Raw genomic sequence first — 24,553 nt, 5'->3', positions numbered from 1 at the left:
CTCCCAAGAGAGGCACCGGCCTATTCAGGGTAGGAATAGACCGCAAAACAATTGAACTTTGTTGGGGAAGAAAATGAGGGAAATTCCAAGGCACACAAGGGGTCATTCTGGTTTCACAAACAATATATGGAGATGGGTTCCAGGCCAAATTAATTCAGTTAGCTGCGACATTGTTATCAAAAGTCAAGAGACGCTGCTGACAAAACATGGTGGTAATAAGCATGTTTAAAGAAAGAAAACTCCCGGGAAAAGTACCCGAATGCTGGCCTAACACCTGTAATTACAGAGATGTAGGGAGGGGACCTACTCTGCCGAGCCGCTGGACCAATTGCACATGTAAAAAAAACAACTCACTTCATCCGAAAATACACTCCACACTAGAATACTCTCTTCACTGAGCCTGCAAAAATATTAAAATACTTTGACTTCCTGGCAAAAATAAGTATTTTATTAGTCTCCAATTAAAAGTGCACGGCCTCATGAATATTCTTAACCTGTTCAGCACTAGACCTGCTGCTTTAGTATGTTGGTCTGATCCTCGGTGGATTTCTCATTCTGCCACCCTTACCAGCCGCCTCTCCTTAAATCCCTTTTCTGCTCGTTAGCACTCCTTCGGCCGTCTCTCTCTCTCTCTCTCTCTCTCTCTCTCTCTCTCTCTCTCTCTCTCTCTCTCTCTCTCTCTCTCTCTCTCTCTCTCTCTCTCTCTCTCTCTCTCTCTCTCTCTCTCTCTCTCTCTCTCTCTCTCTCTCTCTCTCTCTCTCTCTCTCTCTCTCTCTCTCTCTCTCTCTCTCTCTGGATTTATTAGTAGATTGCAGGTATGTGTTTTGAAGTGAGTGACATGTCGGCCTGCTATCAGCTGAATTGAGTGTGGAATGCAGCCGATTGCACACCGTTCCTCGTAAGGGAGGCATTGTGAACGCAGGTGTAAAGTACTGGCCCAAAGCCAAATCAATGATCCACCCAGGTATTCGTTTTACTGCCCAGTGGGTCCATGAAAATCAGTAGCATTCAGCACAAACAAAACATATGGAACATACCAGATTCTAGCCAAGATATTTCAGGTGTTTATGATGCAATGTTCTAAACACAACAGGCCCTCAGCTTTAACCTCTCACACTCACAGTAGGTGTCGCTTTAGAAAAAGGGTCACAATAAAAAAAAACAAAGCTCCAACACATTCAATGCACCATACATTGAATTATTATTACACTTTCACATCAGCGTTGAGCATCGTGGCACCGGTCCAGACTCCAGTCTAATGAGACCTCCTGTGTTCTGTGTGTGCGCGTCTTGTGGTGTTCTCAGGCTGTGGATGAGCTGGGGGCTGTCTGTTTGACCGTTGCCGTGTCTGGACAAGCTAATTGGCCCTTTCCCTGCTGCAGAGAGAACATACAAGGGGGGGGTGGCGGTACTAGAGAAAGGTGTTCTGGTGGAGAGTGGGGCGGCAGTTCTGTTTAATGATAAGGCAGTTAGAGGTGGAGATGGCCACATCTCTGCTTTCGGTTTCCCTTAAAACCTTGCAAAACCAGAAACATGCACACACACACACACACACACACACACACTTACAATACAAGTGATACAAGTGGGGCCATCCCATCCACAGAGCGGAAACAGAGGAGTTGACAGCAAGCAGGGTAATCTCACAGGAAACATAAATACTGTTTTCCACAGGAACAAAGAGTCCGTGGAGCAGAAGGGGGGCGGAAGGAAAAGACATACAAAATAGACCCCAAAAATACTCAATATTATTATAACACAAATGTACCAACACTTGCTGTGTGTGTGTGTGTGTGTTCGCAGTGAAAGCCTCATTCTGAGTCATGAGCCTGCCTTGGATCAAGCATTGAGCACGCACGCACGCACGCACACACGCACACGCACACACACACACAGAACATTTTGCGGTGATTATAAAACTATTGCAATACCAAGAAAAAGGCTGAAGGAAGCTATATCAAATGAACGGCGAGCTTCTGCATTCTGCTCCGTTTACAAGATGATTCGGTGAAGATGACAATTGATGATGGCTACATTAGGGTGAGGCAGGTCTCTTTATCGGTCCCTGAACACACAACCCAGAGAACGAACAGTCGCTCTCACATCCGTGACGCTTTGCAGCTTTCCGGTTACTCCCACCTCGGGTTTGGTTCTGCATTTGTGTTGTCACTCATTTAGCTCCTCAAGTACATTAAGATTAGCTTGGGAAAGGTTGCCTTGGATGAATGCCATAAAAAGTGTTATTTGTGGGGGAAAGACGTTTATGCTTTGACTTGCAGTCAAGCTAAAATAAGCTTCTGCATTCAAATGAGGGCTTGCAATCGACTAGCATAATGGCCTGCACCTTAACGGCATGTTTGGCAGTGTCTTTTGCAAGGAGAACATGAATAGATTGCAAATGTTGACATTTCCTCGTTCTCTGCTAGAGAGCCAAGGTTGGCAGGCCAAAGATGAGATTGTCCGGTCGGCCATTAGCGCAATGGACTAGCAAAGCGACTAGACGGTCGTTTCAATTTATCTGTTCACCAGAATGAGTGTTTCCCGTGCGATAATCCAAGTGTGTGCGGGGAGAGTGTTAATTAGAGTGGATATGGGCGCAAAGGCGGAGTGGGGGTAGTTGGACAGGGGGTGAGCGGGGTGTCTGAGGAGGGGCTGGGCAGGTGTAATGGGCCTCTACGGTCCGATGGCCACAACAGCGGGTCTCGGGCCCAGAGACGTTCTGGGAGACATAAGCTGAACGTGAAGGTGGACCCCCTGTCTTAGCCCGACTTGGACACCATGAGTTAAAAAAAAAGAGCAGCTTGCTTCTCTGGAATGTGTACTGGCTGGTTTCATATTAGCTGGCGAGTTCCTCTGTTCAAGGACACTTCAGCAGAACAAATGGTCATCCCTTCCAAACGTCCAGGACACAGGTGGATTCCACAACTGCACACTGATGGCTCAGGAAATCAATTGGTGCTTTTTTTTAATAAATCATAAGCATATTATCTGTGTGTGTGTGTGTGTGTGTGTGTGTGTGTATCCTCAGGGAACAGATGCCAGCAAAGGACAACGTTGAGTGTAGGGCTGGGCGATGAATCAAATTTTGATCGCAATTTCGATGTTAGCATGAAATGATCACCAAACTAATATAATCGAGTTGAAACATTTTTTTTTCTTTCTTTATAGAAATTGCAGAACAGCTGGATACATATCTGGACATTGTTTTCTATTTGACCATTTTGTGTATTTTTTAAAGGGGAAATTTCCAAGTTCTCATTTACAAAGTATTTTTTTTGGAGAAAAAAATATGAATAAATGAATAAAAAATGTAAAAATGTTTTCAAACTCAAAAATAATCATTTGAATAATCGAGATTTCAATATTGACCAAAATAATTGTGATTATGATTTTTTTGCATAATCGAGCAGCCCTAGTTGAGTGAGATGTTGGAGGATGCGCCTGGAGCCATCTACCCACCAAGCACTAGGTCATGTAGTACGGCTTCACTCACACAAGGGGACAAACAAAACCTTTTTGGAATGAGGAACTATTTGCCTTAGAAAGGAATCCCTGTACGTTCTCTCTCCCTCTCTTTCTCTCTCCAACCTAACCAGGTAGAACTTACAAGGAAATGTGAGACATATGATACATATATATATTATATATATATATATATATATAATTAATATACATATATATATATATTAAATGGATGGATCTCTCTCCCGACCTCTCATAACTTATAAGGAAATATGTGTGTAATGTTTTTTTGATTTAATGTATTATTTAAATATACGATATACGCACACACACACACACACACACACACACACACACACACACACACACACACACACACACACACACACACACACACACACACACACGAATAAAGTACTTAAAAAATAATTATATTGTCTCCCTCTTCCCCCTCTCCCTCCAAGAATGACATCCACCGCCCACTTCAGCTCGGTGACTTCATGGGAAACTAGTGAAATGAGAAAACCTGGACTATTAATAGAATGAACGAGCGACAGCAAAATATATATGAGCCCCATGTGGATTAATTTGTCAAATAAAAGCATGACGTCAGTGTCGGTGTGGGGGTATGAGAGAGATTGAGATATCTGGTAAGTCACGTTGTGTTGATGAGTGTGATTACTATGTTGCCGTGGCTACGAAACGATGAGTGCTTGGCGGAGTCACTGAGGCAAAGGCGGGGCGGGAGAGCTGCATGCATGCCCACTTGTGGCTTGCATTTCCTGTTCATACAGTCGAAACAGGAAGTTACACACACACACACGCATACACACACCCTTTAACCGTTAACCTGCCACACACAACCATAAATCCTCCCATTAAGTTCAGCAATTGCTCACAATTTTAAATACATATTTAGACACCCATAGGTTTAAAAAAAACAAACAGACACAAATACGGCCAAGGTTGTAAAAGACCGTAAAAATAGAGTTCATTGGCTCTATAATGTAGATTGAGAAGAGTGAGGATGAACGACAGTCGCAGGAGGTGAGCGTCAGCAGGAAGAGTTTCACGCTCAATTAAACCCTGTTCCTTCCTTCCTCAGCAGATCTACCCCTCTGACCTGACCTTTACTTAAACTTCACTCACACTCACACACACACACACACACACACACACACACACACACACACACACACACACACACACACACACACACACACCATGTGTTGCAAGTGTGTGCAAGTCCAAGTGGGACATGTTTGCTGCATGACTGAGCTCTAATGCTGCAAACTTCCACAGTCCGCCACCATGAACAGAGAATGAAATACCCCATTAAATCATCCACCCCCACCCCGGGCCTCGTCATAAACAGGCGGGGTGGCAGTGCCACTGTCTGCAAGCAGGGCTGCTTGTCTGTCTACACCACCCTCTGTTGTGGTTGAGTTCAGGCTTTACTCTAATTCCCATACTGTGAAACAGAGTGCCTGCGGAACGCTCGCTCTCTGCGTGCCACATGTTTTTGGAGTAGCACATGATAGACAACCCATTTGAATAATTGCCAGTATGGCTTGAAGCAGACATCTGTCTGTCTGTCTGTTTACTCTGTTATATGTTATTCGCCTTTTTCTATTTTCAAATCGAATATAAATTGAGCCCCAAAGCAGACTTTTAGCAAAGGGCTCAAGACTGCATGAATGTAAATTTAGTTCAGAGAACGGACGGGTACCAGATATCATTTGAGATGTCCAGGCACATCCAGTGACTGGCCTGAACATGACCTCTTCTTCAGGAGATCATATTTTTGTAAAACATAACACCACCGTTACAGATATTCCATGGTTGGTTTTGATTAAGACATTGTTATTTGCCGGCAATGTGGACACAGCCTGCAGGTAAAAATGCAAACCTGGCCGTTTCAGAGCCCCTGCATTACAAAATTATGCACTCATGTGTGTCTATGCACTGTGAAGTGCATGCAAAACAGGATGGGTGTACAGACAAAGTAAAACTGTTGCATCATACGAATGCCAAGATCGATTCATTGCAACACCGTAGCTGCAGAAACGCCATGCTTCTCCCTAACCAAAACTATACTCCTTGCATTGCAACTAACCATTTCCTCTGCGACCAAGGCTCGACCAACAGCCTGTGATCCATGGTAAGAGGTCAACACCGCCCCTGCTCCCAGAAAGACAATCACTTCAACAGGCAGCGGTTCAGCCTATGTGTGATGATGATGACCATAGCTATGCACCTCATAGGGCATAGGGGGGGGCAGGGGGCTATGGGCAGAGGTTGAGAGAGGCCGCTCATTGGGATAGATAGGTTTAATGTGTGCCCATATGCCTGGAGCAATTACGGGGTGCTAGGGCCTGAGAGGCAGTCTCAGGGAACCAAATGGCAGGAAACGGTTGCATATAATCTACTAGCTTGCTGCAACAGCAAGTGAGTCACAAAGACTGTTCAATAGTACCCTTGTTTGAACGGCCACATTTTCTATTGTGCGCAAGTCGTTTAGAGTCTGTGTGTGCCTGTGTGTGTGTGCCTGTGTGACAATATAGGTCAGGACAGAACAAAAGGCCCTGTAATATAAAATGTAACGCATGCCGCCTTGACGACCACCTCGATCTTCATTCTCCTGTTTTATGAACATGTCCATTCAGCATTCCCCCTAGCGCACTAACACAGGGTCTCTATGCACACCATCCCACCAGCAGAAGACAGAATAATCCATTTGTTTACAAAGGACATCTAGCTTACTATATGAACTGGCAAGTGGCAACCAACCAATCATAACTGATTGTTAAACCCTTATGGATCCTGTAGTCTGAGGAGGAATTCTTGATGTGCCTCTTCAATGGGACGTCTGAAACCGATACCGACTGAGCAACAAATAAACGGAAAGGGGCCATTTAGGGCTCCGACTATCCAAGATGTTCCTACAAGCATGCTAATCAATCCCTCCGGAGGAGAAATCCATGCCCAAAATCGACATAATTGGTCGAAAATTCATCGCCATCCAAGTAGGCAAAAGGTTATCGTGATTTATCGAGCCCCTCAGAGCAGCAGGGGAGGACAGCGAGACGGTTCTTCAATCAGAGCGTGTGATGATCGGTGGGCATTTTTCTGCCTGTTGACTCGCAGGCCATGACCAGCATCCCCTTGAGCACTAATGAAGCCTTCCAGCAGCACACCTCCTTGATTGCCAACTCAGCAGACGCCGCTCAGTGTGCGGCCCTGAGAGAGAGAGAGAGAGAGAGAGAGAGAGAGAGAGAGAGAGAGAGAGATCGCCTCGCTGCGCACAGCTTACGCCGCACTCCAACTATACCTTACAGATGATGAGCAGGAGAAGAGTGTGTGTGTGTGTGTGTGTGTGTATATGTGTGTGTGTGTGTGTGTGTGTCATGACCACTTAAATGAAGGTCTAATTTCACCAGCGAGGCCGAGGTCTCCTAAATGATGTGCACAGAGCACTTCCACACTCCACTCGGCAGCATCGCCGCTCCCGCGGCAGCAGGCTAATACCGATGGTCGCCTCGCTCGCACTGAATCTTTTATGGGCCCACCGTCAGACTTCACCTGAAGTTTGCCTCCTCAAGGGGATTCTGTGCATCGTATGCACAAAAAACAAACAACAATCGAAGTCACCGAACAGACCATGACGGTGACGTTTTGTGAACAACTCGTTTTGTGAACAACTAGGTGACGTTTTGTGAACAACTAGTTTAGGGAGTAATTAGTGAGCACATTACAATCTAACAAGCAAAAAATTGCAAAAAATTACAATTTTCCGACATGCATCAATGCACTCATCTCTCCTGTATGGAACGTGTTGCGCATCGAAACCGTCCTATTGTGCTTGTGGGACATAACCACTGTCTAGCTTTAAAAATCTATTTAAATATATAACCATCCAAACAAAATAGTCTGTCCAGAGTTGATAACGATGAACCCAGGTCTTTACAATTATAATTGTATTACATTATTTTAATTATCAGCTGGGGCGCAGGCTGGCTTGTACATCCATGTATTTTAATTAAGGCATGAAAAGACAGACCAGCCCCACAGCAGCGCCTGACCAGATACTGGGGTGAACAGTGCTATGGCTAACTGTGAACCAGATCAAATTAAATGGCCTAATTAGACAAAAAATTCCATTCGTTTTTTGAAAACGGCACGTTGTTTGACGTTAATTAATAATACATCATTAAGATCATGGTGTCATCTATAAATGGCTTCAGTTATTGATAACTCATCAAAAATACTTACTACAGAACTACAGAAAACTACTACAGAAAAAATGCCCAAAATTGTTTAATCTACTTGTATTCGTGGTACCTACTAGCAAGTGAAGCAAGGACTAGTCAAATAATGGTGAACATTCCTAATGGCATGCGCACCCACATGAACGCATGAATATTCTTACTGATTATGGAGCAATTTGCATCCTTGTTCCTTGTAGAGGCTGTGAGGTCCCTCACATTCACCAAGATAAAAGCTTCCAAGTTCATAGCTACGCTGATGTTCTCCCCAAAATAAACAAACCTCCATTGAGGGTTTCCATACATAGCGAGAGACAATTAAGGCGAGCTCAAAGAAAACGTTACTTATGTAGGCGTGGACAGAACATAGGAGGAAAGAGAGGGAGCTGTTAGTGGGAGATATGAGGAGGAGAGAGACGTGGCGAGACAAAGCAGTCTCCCAAGTAGTTATCTGCACACCAGTTCAACACATGGCTGCCATCCATCAGCATTACCCCACCGTTTACTCCAACACTCCACTGACTCCTGACCCCTAGCCCCTCACTTGAACTCTATTTCTCCATTCATCTTTTTGTCGTACACTGTTGAGTAAACCTCCAGAGATTAAATCAAATCTTTCTGGCTCAGGTACGGATGGGTTCATTTTATTTAACAATAAAACACGGTAAACCCAACACATCAACCTAAACCCCCGAATGGACCCAAAGACAACCACAGCGACCAAACAACACACAAAAAGGAAATTGCGGTCACCATGCACGTCTGCATGGTGGATCCTTATAACCTTTAACCTGCAGAGGTTTTAGTTGTGTGTCTAAGGTGCACACCGACATTGACAGTCACAGTCTGCTCTAGAGCTATGAAAAGACCCCCCATGGTTAGTCCGTGGCAGGCTCCATACGAGAAACGACACTAATGAATTCATAGAGTATGGGTGTCAGTGGAGCAGCCACCACTTAAAGTCTGGCAGCTTGACTTGAGCTTACTCATTCTAATACACCTTAACGACAGGTTAAGTCAGAGCCAGTTAAAGAATAATCGTTTCTTTCCTGTGAGGAATGCCAAGAGAGACTTGGACGTGTGTGCGCGCTCGCGTGGGGACCCGTGTTTGCGTGTGTGATAGTGGTTATTTTCAAGAGGCTTCTTTAATGCCTGACCCATCTAACAAACACACGCACAGCGACATTACATGGTTGTGGTCCCCTCTTGTTGACATGGACACTGGTGTGCAGCCCAGTGGAAGATTAGCTGTAATCTGACAGACTGGAAAGAGTCCCACTGGAGGACTGACGTTGTAATCCCAAATAAGCCTGAAGCAACCTATAAATACATTCAGTCTCCATGTAAAACCACCTACACACCTCACCCTCTACCTGACAGATCAAAAGTTGTTGCGTGCCGTGGACTATAGTCTAGACAGTGGGAATTCTACCACGCAGCCCATATCTATCTTGTATGTTCCCTTTACTTTGTATGGACATTTCCCCTGGTGTGTTTTCAGCAGTGCCTAAGAAAGAGAGAGAGAGTGAATGTGCATAATGGTAGTCTCATCTTCTAATGCTGTTAGGATGCACCTCCCTCTGAGCTGCATCACTCACTACATAGAAGACGGCCATAATGGATGACCATAACAGACCCAGAGCCAGTCCGCAGAGACAGCTTGAATGTCCAGGCTACAGAATAGAGGACTCATTTATCAGGTTTGGACTTGAAAGACGATTATCCTGGATTCTCAATTTAAAAAACACAAATGTCCTCATTAATGATGTAAATTACATGCTGTAGCTCAATAGCAGTGCCATATCCAGTCTAGCTGTCTGCGTGCACGTGCACACGCACACGCACACACACACACACACACACACACACACACACCAGCCGATCACCAGACCTTGGTTAACCACAAAATCCCCATGAAAGCACCTCCTGAGAGTACACCTATTGAAAGAAAATTGGTTAAAATGAATTAAATTAAATTAGCATCGTACTGCCAAGAGCAATTAGAAGTGTGCACAGCAGAGCAGAAAATAGTCTCATTTATGAGTAAATGTTGAGTAAATGATGACAGGCTGCTGGATCCTGGTAGTCTGAAGAAGACAGTGACAGCAAGTAGTTACCTCAAATGCAATGTCAGCTTGAAATACAATGTTCTGCATTCATTGTGGTTATTTATAAGAGATAAACAAGAAAAAGTATACTTCCTGAAGTTCCACCTACATCACTTTTGCTAAAAAAAAAAGTGTTTGTGGCACCTTACAGGCCCCTGTGTATCTGGGAAGCATATCATGGTATCATCATGATCACATTAGTATGAGTTCTCGGTTCCCAAGTACCTAACACATTGGTTGCCTACTATTTTTACATCTGAACATTTTGGCCACGCCAACTTCTTAAATGTTTGTGCATCTGCTTAAGTGTTGTGCATGAATTAGTTCATTGAACAAGTTCATTTTTCTATGAACTTTGAACTGAACGTAACATTTTTAACTAAAGAACTTGAACTAGTTCAGATTTTGTGAAATTCTGAATTGATGCTTAGGTCCAGATGACATGTTTATTAAATATAGTTACTGCCTTAGTTGTGATGAATGAAACAGGTGTACAAATAATATCCACAACAATTTTAGATGGTAGTGATGGGCAGCTGGTAATGGAGAGGATTCATTTAAAAAGATAAGCACAGAATACTCACTCCCACAATTTTTCTTCGGTTTCTAAAAAAAACATAATGAACTGAACATGAACTAGTTCAAAACTGAATTGGTGAACTATGAACGTGAATTTATTCATTTTCTTTTGTATGAACTAAACTTTGAACTAGTTCATTGTGAAGTGTGAAATTGTACAACAATGATCTGCTTCCACGCACATTAAGTGTAACCCAGGCAACATCTGCCTGTATGTCATGTCCACGAGATCAGGGAAACACTGACGCAATGTAACACTTTGGCTTGGTTAAAATATCAGTCAATTGAGTGTCTGCTTGCTTAAGCCAAACTCCTGAGTCAAGTAAACTTACTAGTTAAAATATCTGGCATATAAGCTGCAAACGTCATAGCGTTAACTCTCCCACACACACAGCCACGCAACGAAACGGCAGACAGCTTAATAGCCCACTCAGGATGATGCATAGGGAAGGTCCATGAGAGAGAGACAGGGAGGGATAGAACTTTCACGATGGTATTAACTCAGACCCATGACTCGTGGATTGCACCAAATGTACTTTGCACCTCATGCCATTCGTATGAAGTGCTTGCGTTATCTTTATTCCAAGAATATGTATTGGGCTGTGTGTTTACTTCACTGGCTGTAATAGCACCACACATTTCATTCAATTCCTATCAAAGTGGCACATTATTGCGGCAATGTCGTGAGTAAAAATGATATATTTACATCTAAAAATAGCTTTATGCAATAAATCCCAAAAATGTGTTGTTTGTTTACCATTGTTTACCAATTTGTTTACCAAGTGTTGCAGACGGCCTAGCCAAAGTGATGTGATACGCAAAAGCAGGTATTGAATCTACAGCCAATAAATATCAACCCTTTCCCAAGGGTCTATTACACAAGTTATGCAACCCATACCATGGCCCCTATGGATGCAACTCCACGATAATCCATCCCCGTCCGGGTAGACAGGAATTTTCAAAGACCAAAATATGGGAGATAGCATTCTATTGCCGTTTCTCACCAGTACCCCTTTGACACAAGAGCCTGGTCCAAGACCTTCTGTTCCCTTGGTACCAGAATCAGGAGATAAGCCCATCGAGTTAACAAATCTGCAATAGCTGGGAAGTTTCAGACCTGCCATCCACTTTCTATTGACGCTGCACACTGTGAGTGAGTGAGTGAGTGAGTGAGTGAGTGAGTGAGTGAGTGTGTCAGCCATATTGGTATCTGATACAATGGGGAGAAGACCCATTGTTTGATCTTAACCCAAAATTAGTATAATGAGCTGAGGAGCAACAGTGTGTGAGCGAGGTCAGGTTAGAAAGGCAAAATAGGGAAGAAAAGCGCAGCATCCTGTTGGCCAGCTGACACAACTAGTTACACAGTCATGGATGAACAAAATTGTGAAATAATGTGCATATAAAAGAGACAGCATTATGTTGACCAAAAAACAAAAAGGCTGAGAGCTGGTGAATGCTAGCAGATGGCTGTGCAGACCATGGCTACAGCCCGATAACGCTGTATGTACACAAACAGTTTTGACTAAAACCACCCCAGACGGTAGCCAAATTCCCTCCTCCACCTCCCATCCACCCGTGTGGCACAGGTGAGCTTTACAAACTAAAAAGGCAACGCACTGACTGGAACTGGTCCCAAGAAAATATATACACAAGCTGTTGTTCCGAGAGCAACTGTAGCACTTACAACCTGGAAAGGTATCCAGACTGGGCAGGTGAAGTGGCTCTGTTAGCCTGAAATGGATGGAGAATATTCAACAGAGCCATTAGTGCGTCTGGTAAGGGTAATTGTAGAAGACCTTCCTCGACCGGTAAGCTGTCCTTGGGGCTGAGCTGAGACTGCCCGGTCAGTAAATTGGCGGGGGAGATGGGGGGGGGGGGCCCAGCTTCACTGTTTGTTGACTGTTCAAAACAGTGAATCTTAATCACAATCCAATGCATGCCATGTACATACACATATACAAACACACTGATGACGCCGCACACAAGAAAACTAGAGCTCAGCAATAAGTCACTTTGAGAAGCCAAACGAGCCACCGGGTGTATGAGTACAGCTGTGCGGCTTTAAACGTGTGAGCACAACCCCCCCCCCCCCCCCCCCCCCCCCAGTCCATGTGTCCCTGTGACTTTGTGTTCATCGCCGTGCCGTGTTCTTTATTCAGAGTGCCAGAAAGTTTTCTGACAGATCCCACGCATCAGTGGCCCTCCTCCTCCTCCTCCTCCTCCATCCCCACCCACTCGCCTTGTCTCCGGGTGCCTGAGACGCTTGATATGCTAAGCAGTGTCCAAGTGGGCTGTGCAGTGTGGATAAGGAAGCACACTTCCACGTCTCATTAAAACTGCATCGCGGATGAGAGGCTGCTGGGATACCGACGATGTTTCACACGGCCTGGCGGCCTGCTCAAAGTTTGAAAAGTTGTCAGGGGCCGTCGGCGACCGTTGTTTAAACATTCATTGTCCATCTTGTGTGGTCACCACTGAGAAAAAAAGTTTCTAGAAATTCTCTGCAGATAAGATACATCTTTATCTGCATAGTTATGTATTTGAGAGGGCGTTTTCCCCTGCGACTTTGACACCTGACATTGCAGGATTCCTCGCGTTATATTTTCGGCTTATATTTTTCGGCTCTCTTTCTTAGTCTATGCCTGTGGCCGACCAGAAGTCATGATGACGCATACACCGAGGTCACTGAAGGGGTAAAATCGTATGTCTGCTGCAACACAGGCCTAAGCCCTGCATTACAACACTCCCAGCTGCCTTGTTATCATTTCATCTATCTCTCCGCCGGTCTGCTGCCCTGGGGTCCTGTCCACCAGGAAAAAAACATCATCTCACCGTAGCAAAGGAAAATAAACACAAAAACAATAGTTTGTAAAGTCCTGCGTCATAGGGGAGGAATGGGGGAAGGTGGGATTGCATGCTAACTATGCAATTTGTGCGCAGCAGTGACTCTGCATTCCTCTGTGTGTGTGCGTGCCCTGACACACAACCCACCGGCCCATCCTATTATATGGCTCGGTTCAGGTACAGAGCAAAACAAAAGCAGTCCTCAGGGTTGTGGTGTCAAACGGAAGATTCAACTTCATAGTTGGTCTCCCCGCAGCAGTTTTGTTTTGTTTGTTTCAGGGACTTTGCCTTGGTCACTGGCTCAAGAAGTACAAAAAATATATCAGTCCCAATATTGGCTCAAAATATATCTTATACTTTGCATTCATCTTCATCAAGGTTGGAGGATGCAGGTTGTCATTTTGGGGATGCAACTGTTGGACCAATGGTTAAATAGAAAGACATTACTGGATCCCGTTCTCACCTAAAACCAATCAAACCACTTAATTTGAAAGCAGACCACCAAGATTGTTTTCAAACAGACACAAGTTTGTTTGTTTAGTCTGCATCCAAGTTCCAATGAGCGTTCACACCATGCCAAATGGACCGTACTATCATGAGAAACGCTCCAGGGTTCAATTAGAAATCACTTTACCTTTGTATTTTAAATGAATGAAACAAACACTCTGGAGTTTGAATGTGCATGGAGGTTATTGAGAAATCCCGGTAATTATGGGCATCCCTAGAACGATGATTGGTCAATTATGGGAGTGTGGACTCAAAAGCGCAGGAGAATCTGTATTTATTAACGGAAATCCCTCTACTGTTTGAACATCTCATACAGATTTCCAACTTTTTTTTCTGACCATGAATTTGCATAGCCACCTACAGTACGCAGAGTTCTATGCATTTGGCCCTAGCTGTGAAAGCACCCTTCCATCGCTTTACAAATTAAGCCAAGTTTGCCCTTTACTTTGCAACGTTATCCTTCCATCTGCCCCTCCTCTCCCTCTCCCTCTATGGCTCTTTCACACCTGGTCCTGTCCCACCGCTTTCACCTCCTGCCTCCATCTACTTTCCCCCTCGTTCTCTTCTCTCTCACCCGATCTTCGATTCTCTGGTTTCCCTCTTTCGCTCGCCCCACTCCGGTATAGTCCTATTCACCGTCAGCCAAGAGGCCCCTGCCACTACCAGTGCATTACCCACTCCAGTTTCACATTGGCACTCGCTCAGCATCCCCTCTACGCCACACAGTGTGCTTGTCTTCCCTCCAGGGAGACATTGAACGGCAATGATAAAGGTTTAAAGACAGCAGAGCCACAGCATGACCTATTAGATAAGAAGAAATAGTCTAGATCTGCAAAGAACCGATTGTTCAACGTGCCACCTAGAGAAGCAGGTGAAGCTGTGCACACAGAGAAATGGAGGCCAAACATTTTGTGTGAACCATATTCATTTACCTACAAGATTAATCTATCAAGATTAATGAGCACAAGCAATTATAAAACTAAACAACTTTCTAATCTCAAAAGCAACCCTTTTACAGAATTAGTGGACGAAAACCTTCAAAACATACAAAAGGTTCGTGCAACTTCACAGGGAGAATGCGACTACTAGACTTCCAAGCGTAGAATGCGTGCGGTTCTGCAGCAACGAGAGTGCAGGGGGTGTCAGGGAAGGTCAGGGAACATTCCTCACGCCACGGCTGGTCTTTATCAATACAGGCGTGGGGAAAACCTTTCACCTAGAACACCACACGGGACACTGCCGTTGCTCAGCGCAACGTGGCTGGGTCTGTGTGTCTGAGACCAACATTCGGAAGAGGACAAACGTGGCTCACGACAATGCGCCGCCCGCTTGGCCCTTTCCCCAACGATTGATAACGGTCTTTGTTTGACATCGACAAATCCTATTGGGATGCTGACGGCTGCAGCCTCAACGGACCACGGGCACTGCGCGGAGTGGGGTACGAGTGGACCGAGCATTTACTTTGAAGGAGGCTTGACACGGGTCGAGCAGCAAGCTTGCCGCGGCGGTTGGGGCAGCAGTGAGGTACACATAGCATTCCATGTAGTGCATGCTACTTGACCAAAACAAACCATGCCCATTTTAACAGTCAGACACGCACACCGTTTTCTTCGGAGCAGCTGATTGTGGGGTAAGGAGGGGGTCATTAGAGGCTTGACATCACCACTGGGACAGTGGTGACTTCCTTTCCGATTCAACAGCAGTGCTGTTTGTTTATTTTAACACACACACACACACACACACACACACACACACACACACACACACACACACACACACACACACACACACACACACACACACACACACACACACACACACACACACACAGATGGACCAACCTGCTACACCATCACGAAAAATACTTATTTGACAGAATATCTCCTAGTTGAGTAGTCAAATGTTGCATAATAACACCGATAATTAATTTTGATGCAGTATCATAAATAATTATGTTTTTATTTTTTTATTATTATTAAAATGCAGGTTATATTGCCATGGGTGGAATACCAATATTCTTTTGGAAATATATAACTCCATGATTCAAAGTACTGTCTTATTAAGGAATATATGCCGTTGCATTTGTTTATGCATGTAATTTCTCACCAACCTTAGTGTGTGCGTGTGTGGCTTGTCGCTAGACCCAGCAAAGTTACACCTCATTTGTGTACAAGATCGGTTTTAAGGTATTGCCAGGCCCAACCAAGGGGTTAAATTACGGCACTTCTAAAGCATTGTCTGACGTCATCACACACTTCCCTTTCGATGACTCGTGCGGTCCACGCCTCTGAACAATTTACGGAACCACACGCCGCCTTGGCGAGACAGAAATTCTACATGGGAGGTAGTAGACATCTGCTAAGACACTTCTCCCGTGCCGTAAGACGTCTTCATCCAGGTTAACCAGATATAGCCGTAATTACGCTCCCCCCCACTATTGACAACCATGTTGTGACGTCCAAAACAAACACCATTCATAACATGCAATAAAACAAAAACCAATACGTTGGAATTAAATCCTGATCCTAATAAACCCTAACCGTAGGTATGATATAAAGTTAAAATAAGATCAAGTGATGTCTAACGTTACAGTTACAGAGTGTCCGCTTTACTCCAACTTCTCCTAGTGATCGGTGCTCTAACTTTAACAACAGCCACAGGCTGCTTGGAAGATGCGCGCATCACCCCTCAAAAGTTATGCGGGGCGGAAAGATACTCACAAACTTCTTCTTTGTGTCTCCATCCTCGTAGTTTTTCTTGGACTTCTTGTCCTTCTTGGAGGCAGAGCCCGAGGCAGCGTTCCCAGAGTTTGAATCCATGACCGGGTCTCGGACCTTTCCGCCTGAGCGTGAACTAAAGGCGCCGCGATCTCTCCCTCTCTACTCCAAAAAGAGACAACAGGCTTTGTTTACAACCTTGTATTGTTTTTCCTTAGGTATGGACAAGATGTGTGTACTACTGATCCGCGGGCCTAGTGTGTAATAGTCTTCGGGCTCAGTAGCCCCAGTTAGCACGGTGCTGCTAGTGGCTGGGCGAGGAGCCCCGGACCAATACCGATGGAGGGAAATTCAAACGAGACCCCAACAGTGGGCTGCTGGGAACAGTACTGGGGACGACGAGCCGCGAGCGGACAACTAAAGTACAGCAAACAGCGTGGATCCGCTCGGCAGCACATGAAATGTTATACGAACCGAGCGGCGGAGGACAATAAAGTTGAGTCCCACCAAACAGCGAGCTTCCAGGGGGCTGTTGTAGTAACCATCAAGCGGTAGCCTTCGTTAGCTTAGCTTCATTAAAACGTCCTCTGTCTGTTCCCTTCCGCGAGTTAGTTTGGGTCTGACTTGAGCTTTCTTCTAAGTATGAAGTTAAATTGAGTTGTCGATGTGAAGTATATCCAAAGCTTACGATGATATACATGAACTCCTTTTACAAAAGTGGACTAACCCTAGAGCAACCACCACGTCCCACGGAGTAAGTTAGAGCCTTCCTGTTCTGACAGGTTGGCTGTACGGTGGGGGAGGGGACATGAGCTCCGGGACAACACCTGAGAGGATTGCGCTGACCTAGCCTGGGAGAGGAAGAGAGACAGGCCGTTTCCCCGGTGTTCTTCAAAACGATTTCCGGTTTCTTATTCCTATGCGCGGCGTAAGCCATAATACCCAGAGCGGTAAGAATAAGAACAACAACAAGAGACAAATAGAGAGTTTTGACTGAGATCTAGACAAATTAATATCATGTATAGAAATATAGAATAGAATAGAAACATGTAAAGTAAACGGATATACCTCTATCGGAAGTCCCTCCCCCTCTCTCGCCTTATATCAACGACCCAGCCGCTAACCCTTGTGGCTGAAAGTCCCGCCCTATCTTGTCAATAACGCTCATATTTAGCATCCCTTTCCGGGCGTTCTGTCGTGAGTTAGGGACGCCTGCTAACGACGTTATACGCTGCACTGAACGTCCAGGAGTTCGTTTCTATTTCAGTTTTATCAGTCTAGCAAACTCTGCAGAAAAATTAAAAAGTATGTCTAGCAAACATAAAATTTGCCAAGAGCAGAAATATTGTTATGAATTATCAAACGAAGATTAGACAAGTGGCCTATGGTCGACTGGCAAAATAAAGTTAGAAAAGAAAGAGGCAGGCAGGGATGTCAGTATGATACACAGATCTAATAGGCCCACACATTTATCTCTGCGTCTGACTCCGTCTGTAGGCAGTCGAGTGGCGACACTAAGCGGAGCAGCGTGTGAAGGACAGGCCGCCGCAGGTGCGTTATTATTACGCTGCCTTTTACGCACCCACTTTGTGCGGGGAAGGTGACGCATTCGTCATCTACAGATGTCCTTTAAAGGTTACCGGAAAATACATTCTAATTTTTCTTGAGTAGGTAGGCATTTAACCAGATGTAGCCAGAGGATTGACTGCCCGCAGTTTAAGGGACATGTATTCGGCTAAACCCTATAGTCAGAGTAGGCCTACACAATGTCTCCTCTGAATATTCCACGCCATCTCTCTTCCATCTTAATATCTCTCTCCCAACTCGTTATGTATGTGTGGGCATGTTTTTACAGCTCTGGAACCAGGGATAGAACAACTACACACAAATACACACACACACATGCACGTCCACGTTTGAGTGGATTCACAAAGGCTTACAGAGATAGGCCCGTCCATCTTCTGGCTGTGTTTTGGAACAACAGGAGTTTTCGGAGCGCCACTGTGTCTCCAGGCCTAGTTTAGGGCTGTAAATCCACGTCCACTTTCAACCCGTTAGGCCTACTGTCTAATAAGACTTGGCTTGCAGTTTAGAATTAATAATAATAAAACAAGAAAATAATTAATTCTGTCAGCATGCAAGAACAAACAAGAGGAATGTATTTTCTCAACATTTACCATCCACACAGTCATGCCTGGATCCGGATGAGATGAAACCAATGTTTTTTTTTTATTCAATCATCTTTATGTTGAGAAGATAAACAGCAGCCCATCGTGCGGTCGTTTACATTGATGAAGAAACAAAGTCTGTCGGCTCCATCGTTACACATTACAAGACGGTTGTAGTCATACAAAACCTTAGAACACGCAAGCAATAGGTCCTACACGTTGTGTTCTCTGTCCCCACATTGACCCAACATGGCTTGCCTAAGGGCCACCTAAAATAATATGTTGTATAAACAGTGGTTAGTGGGTAGGCCTTCACAGCCCAGGGGACCGACTACAAGCTTACAAATTCATCAATAAATGCACATAATTTTTTTTATGCTGCTGGAATAATATAGAAGCTTGGACGGCCATGTTCCATATCCATACCGCACTGGAAACCCAACAGGGTTTGGCCCAAATGTCTCAAGGCGTTCCCGTGGGACAAAAATAAGCAGCATCCACTCCAACATGGCCAGAATCCATTCAGTCCACATTCCTCCAACACACTTCCAAAACTGCGCCAAAGTTCTTCTGGTCTACTTGTAAGAGGTGCGCGCCTCCCTCAGTGACCTGTCATAGGGCATGGAGGCGAAGAAGGAGTTCCTAAGTTGACAGTTGATGAAGAACACGATGAGCAGCACCAGGAGAAACAGCAGCAGGCACATGATGATGTAGGTGGTCAGGTCCGGCTTGTGGAGCTCGCCCTCCCGCAGGCCCGCTACCCCTCGACCCCCCGCGGTGGGTCTGAGCAGGGCGGCCACGCTCACGGAGCCGTCGTGGGACGCGTTCAGGGAGGACGGCGAGTGGGACGTGGATTGGGCCATGGCCGCTAGGTCGTAGTCCGCAGGGGCCGTGGAATTCAACAGGATCTGCCTGAGCATGGTGGCCCGTCTGTCTGTGGCTCTGCCTCTGTCTCTGGCTGCGTCGGACCGCTACAGGGGAGATGGAGAGGTTAAAAGTGCGCGCGTCAAATGATTTCTTCTGCCGAGCGAATGTGATCCAGACAACGGTATATGAGACGAAGCAGAGATCCGGTTGGAACCCCTCTCAATATAAAATGTCGGACTACTAGGAGGATTAATCTTGTCTTAAGAGAGATACAGGCAAAGACTTACTCTGCTTTGAACCCGGGTTCCGTAAGGTGATGTCGGAGAAGACCAGCCCGCGCGTCCACATTCCTCGGATTTGCGTGGCGCTGTGGTCTCGACGCACTGTGGAGGAGACGCGTCTCAGCCGTGTCGTCTCCAAGTGGCCCACACACCCTGTGCCACCGCCGCGCGCAGTGACCACGCGTCAATATCCACTCAAGTCGTATCAAGCTGAACCGAACGCATCCATGACCAAACGCATCTCCTTATCCGTCGAAACCAAAACGAACCCTTAACCGTCTCCAAGTATAGCCAAATTCGGCTATGTGCATATCCAAGCCACGACACTCACAGGTTTGCTCCTTTAGGACATCCTGGTAGCGGCGCTGAACTGCAGCCCTACCGGGTCCACGTCTACTCCGCAGCAAAGGAGCGCAAAAGAGTCCGAGTCGGACCACCGTCAGGTGATCATTTTCACATTCTCTCCTTATGTTCTCGTATCCAGTTATACGGTCGATACAAGTGGGTCAGTGAGCGCCTCGAGATTATTGCAGTCTTGAGAGCAATATCGATCCAGTGTGTATGAAGATTCGGGATTTCGATACCGAAACACACGTACACACACTTCGGGTCAGGAAAGCAGGATAGGTAATGACGGGGCGCGCATCTGGCACGGGCTACTGGTGGTGCGTGTGCGCGGGCTGGAGGCACGTCACCCGACAGGGCTGTGTTAAATAGCGAGCTGGTCTCCCTTTGGCGCTCTCTCTCTTTTTCTCTCTATCCCCTTCTGTATATCCTTTCTCTCTCCCCCCCCCTCTCTTGCACACTTTGTTTTTCTCCGTCTTTCTCTCTCTCATTCTCTTTCGCTCATACACACAGGTTGCAAAGACACACACACATACTATGTGCAGCACATCCTTCTTAATTTGAGCTAAAGTGAGTAAGAGCTTTTAGGTCTGTGGGGAATGTCTCACATTGGGGCCATTACTGTGTGTGTGTGTGTGTGTGTGTGTGTGTGTGTGTGTGTGTGTGTGTGTGTGTGTGTGTGTGTGTGTGTGTGTGTGTCTGTCTGTCTGTCTGTTTGTGTGTCTGTTTGTGTGTTTGTTTGTTTGTGTGTGTGTGTGTGTGTGTGTGTGTGTATGTGTGTGTGTGTGTGTGTGTGTGTCTGTTTGTGTGTCTGTTTGTGTGTTTGTTTGTGTGTGTGTGTGTGTGTGTGTGTGTCTGTTTGTGTGTCTGTTTGTGTGTTTGTTTGTGTGTGTGTGTGTGTGTGTGTGTGTGTGTGTGTGTGTGTGTGTGTGTGTGTGTGTGTGTGTGTCTGTTTGTGTGTCTGTTTGTTTGTGTGTGTGTGTGTGTGTGTGTGTGTGTGTGTGTGTGTGTGTGTGTGTGTGTGTCCCATAAGGCACACAGAGAAATATTGCCTGTTTGAAGTGTTGCTTGGTCCCTCTTCAAAGCTGTCATAATTCTTAAAAACATTATTACTTTTTGCACCTCTTGAGTTTATCTCCTGACACACTATTCTCACAACGACAACAAACACAGACTGTTGACATACAGATAGTCAACATTTTCTGTCATACTGAATTTACATAGCCCACTATAAACACTAAATCTGAGGTTGTGGTTGTGGTCCATCTGTGGTTGGATCATTGACATCTCTCACATATTGTGAGAGAAAAAAGTGACATGCAGGTTATTGCCTCATTCTACGTTTAACCACATGCATCAAATTCATCCATAGGTTAAGATGGATGTGTGGCCAGATATGGCAAAACTTTTCTGACCAACCTCCTAGGTCGGCTGGCACACTATTGCACCAACCGAGTTTTAAAAAGGGTTATCTATTTACTCTAAGGCATTTACACGCAGACATGTTGCCCAACAAAAAACGAAACGAAACTGCAACATTTTGGTGAAATAAAGGTGAACTAGCAGCACAGTGGTGAACAACACATCTTTAAGCATCCCCCCTGTGCCTCACGTTATCTCCGTGTTGAGGATTAGACCACAGACTGGGGAGTGTGTCGCCCGGGAAATCTAAATACAGCCTCCAGGCATGTTTATATGCGGGAGGGTGCAGCGGTAATAAGGAGATTACTGCTTATGATTGCTTTTTTGGAAGTTACCAACTCTCCCCGTGCTTTGCTCGTATTCTCTCCGTTCCCCGTCAGCTATGATTCAGTCGGACAGGGAGGTGTACTCAACGCACGCTCGTGCATTTGCACTGACGAATCTCTGACCCATTTTTGATGTTTCGGTGGCGGTTTGTGATACGATACCATGTGAGTACGTTGGAGTGACAGAAAGCTGAGCCTATTTCGGCAGCACAGCTAGGGATTTGGTGAAGACTGGGTATCAGGTGACTGTAGTCGGAGAGAGCAGGAGGGGATGTTTAACACCATATATTCTCGCTTCTGTCCCTCTGGGTGATTATGTTGGTTATCAGGCTTTAAGCTTATTAGCACGGTAGCCATGAAGTTGGCTTTATGATAAGGAAAAGACGAGTTGTCACTTCCTCAAAGCTTAAGACTTCATTAGAGCCTTCTACTTTAATGTCATCATAGTGAAGGTACCTTCTTCTTCCCCTGATTGTCTTGTACACACCAACACTTGCAAAGATATACGCACACAAGCATTCAAAATTCAGTGCAGCCATTTTGGGTCTTTCAAGTTTTCACTTTAAACTCCACTTTATCCACTTCCTCTTTTCCCAGGTCTCGCTTGGAAAAGAGGACGGGTCGAGGAGGTTCTCCTGTGTAAATAAATACATTTATTAAATGACTGCATATTCGTGGTGCTCTTCTTTCTGTCTAGCTCTGTTAATTTTCCCTTCCTCTTCAGCCGCTATGCCCCTTTTCTCTCTGATTTCGAATCCATTTCATCCTTGATGGGGGGGGGGGGGTGAGCCATTAGTGGAGGTGAAGCAGAGCGACACAAAGGACAACCATAGCTCCAGAGGGTCACTATGCTAAGTGATGTCGTCTGAGGGACAGAGACGGCAGACTGTGTCGAAGTGTGATGTGGACATTGAGGAGTCGACCAACTCGAGTGGCGACCATGCATGTCGCCACTCTCTCCCTCTCTCTTGCATACCCACACACACACACACACAAAGGACTGATCAACACACACACACAGGACTGACTGGCACACACACACACACACACACACACACACACACACACACACACACACACACACACACACACACACACACACAGGACTGAGTGAAACACACACAAACCCATAAATTCTCACTCACACAGGATATACCGCAAATTTCTTACATTTTAAGTGGCAGCTAGCCAACAAGATTCTGTTCACAACTCCCATTTTATTGAGTTAGGTCTCCCAGCAGAAGCCGTTGTAATCAGGCCTCGGTGCTGACTTGGTTTATCGCCGACCTGCAGTGGGTTTCGCTCCATGAAACCGGGATATTGCCGTTGCGCTTTTCCCAGCGTGAGTTGTATCCACAGCAAAGTCAGGTGGTTCTCCAAAACAGACTGCAACCTAATGGCCCCTCTTAACAACCTTCCATCGCTCGCTCGCTCACTCACTCGCTCGCATCAAGTGCTCCGCACACTGTGGAGCCAATGAAACACGTTTGAAGAGCCTAAAACACAAATAGCCTGTGCTTGTCACCAATCCAAATCCTAGCCTGTGGTGTTGTGTGAACACCGACAGCTGATTGTGCGCTCGGTTCTTTTGTTTGGTAGAGGTGAGGGCTCTTCGGGGGGGCAGGGGGGGGGGTTGGGGGACAGCCTGCCATGTTGCAGGTGCATCCATAGCGACACACGCACCAACATGCCTTTGTGAGACACACAAAGGGCGAGACTGGGTGACACTCTCATGTCTCTCATGTCACATGCTGTCTCTATTGCATGAAACATGAAATGGGGGAGACCACGCCGTTCCACAATAATGAATGATGAATTTATAATGAATTTATTAAAGTAATAAGATAATTTTAACAGAGAATTAAATTGGATAAAGATAAAGAAGTGCAGTGTAAGTCAGTTAAATGTAAGTAACCAAAAGTGTCAAGCAAAGTCAGTCGATGTGCAACCAAACGAAGGACAAAGAAAGCCAACACACCGGGAGGCGGGAGCAGCCCCGACTGTTGTGAATGCAGGGCTTTTATCCTGCTGCCAATCAGGCACACCTGAACTGCATCACCCTTTAAAAAAGGGAGAGAGAGAGGACAGGCAAACCAAACAGCAAGGGTGGAGTCAAAGGAGTCAAACCCAAGACTCACCAGGGTCATCACACTCATGTTCAGGAAAGGCGAGTGTGCATCCATTTCTTCACGCCATTCTGTGTACACCACTGTCTGGGAGCGTGGGTGGGTGTCGTGGTTTGGGTGGGGTGGGGGTGATGGTGGTGATGGTGGGTGTGTGTGTGATGGGGGGGGGGGGGGGGTCTTATTCCCGGGCAGTCCAAACTGTTGGCACAGAAGAACCTTCGATTCCCTGATGGCTCACCCTCACGCACACCCATACACATACACCCACGGGCATGCATGAACGCTAGGGGTGTAACAATACACAAAAGTCACGATTCGATACGTACCTCGGTTTTTAAGTCACGGTTCGGTACAGCAGTTATTATTTTATTGTATTGTATTAAACAATTTGATTTTGATTTATTAAATTGTATCAAACAAATGCCTTACACAAATGAAAAGACATCAAATACAATTGAGGATAAAAACACAATAAAGTCCAGGACTTATTTCCATCGTGGTCCTCAACACAAAACATCAGGACAAGACGAGAT

The 24,553-nt window shown here is 45.6% G+C and overlaps 2 protein-coding genes across 2 annotated transcripts in view; both read right to left on the bottom strand.

Annotated features, from left to right (window-relative positions):
- The window catches only part of LOC311344732 (protein diaphanous homolog 1-like), a gene marked incomplete at its 3' end in the record, with an annotated part of 39,750 nt that extends 22,501 nt beyond the window's left edge, over positions 1-17,249 (bottom strand). The window contains 1 exon segment of the mRNA XM_084469084.1: positions 16,489-17,249. Coding sequence (XP_084325210.1) covers positions 16,489-16,587 — 99 coding nt within the window. The 5' untranslated portion in view covers positions 16,588-17,249.
- Positions 17,250-19,228: 1,979 nt separating this feature from the next.
- On the bottom strand, positions 19,229-19,573 carry smim32 (small integral membrane protein 32; the record flags this gene model as incomplete). The annotated part of the gene is made up of 1 exon (XM_084469207.1): positions 19,229-19,573. One exon carries the CDS (start codon positions 19,571-19,573, stop codon positions 19,229-19,231), a length of 345 nt encoding a protein of 114 aa, XP_084325333.1.
- Positions 19,574-24,553: the final 4,980 nt, after the last annotated feature.

This window comes from Micromesistius poutassou (genome assembly GCF_964030765.1).
Source record: "Micromesistius poutassou genome assembly, chromosome: 6".
Lineage (NCBI taxonomy): Eukaryota > Metazoa > Chordata > Actinopteri > Gadiformes > Gadidae > Micromesistius > Micromesistius poutassou.
The sequence above is the reverse complement of the archived record's forward strand: the minus strand, read 5'-3'. Positions and strand labels throughout refer to the sequence as shown.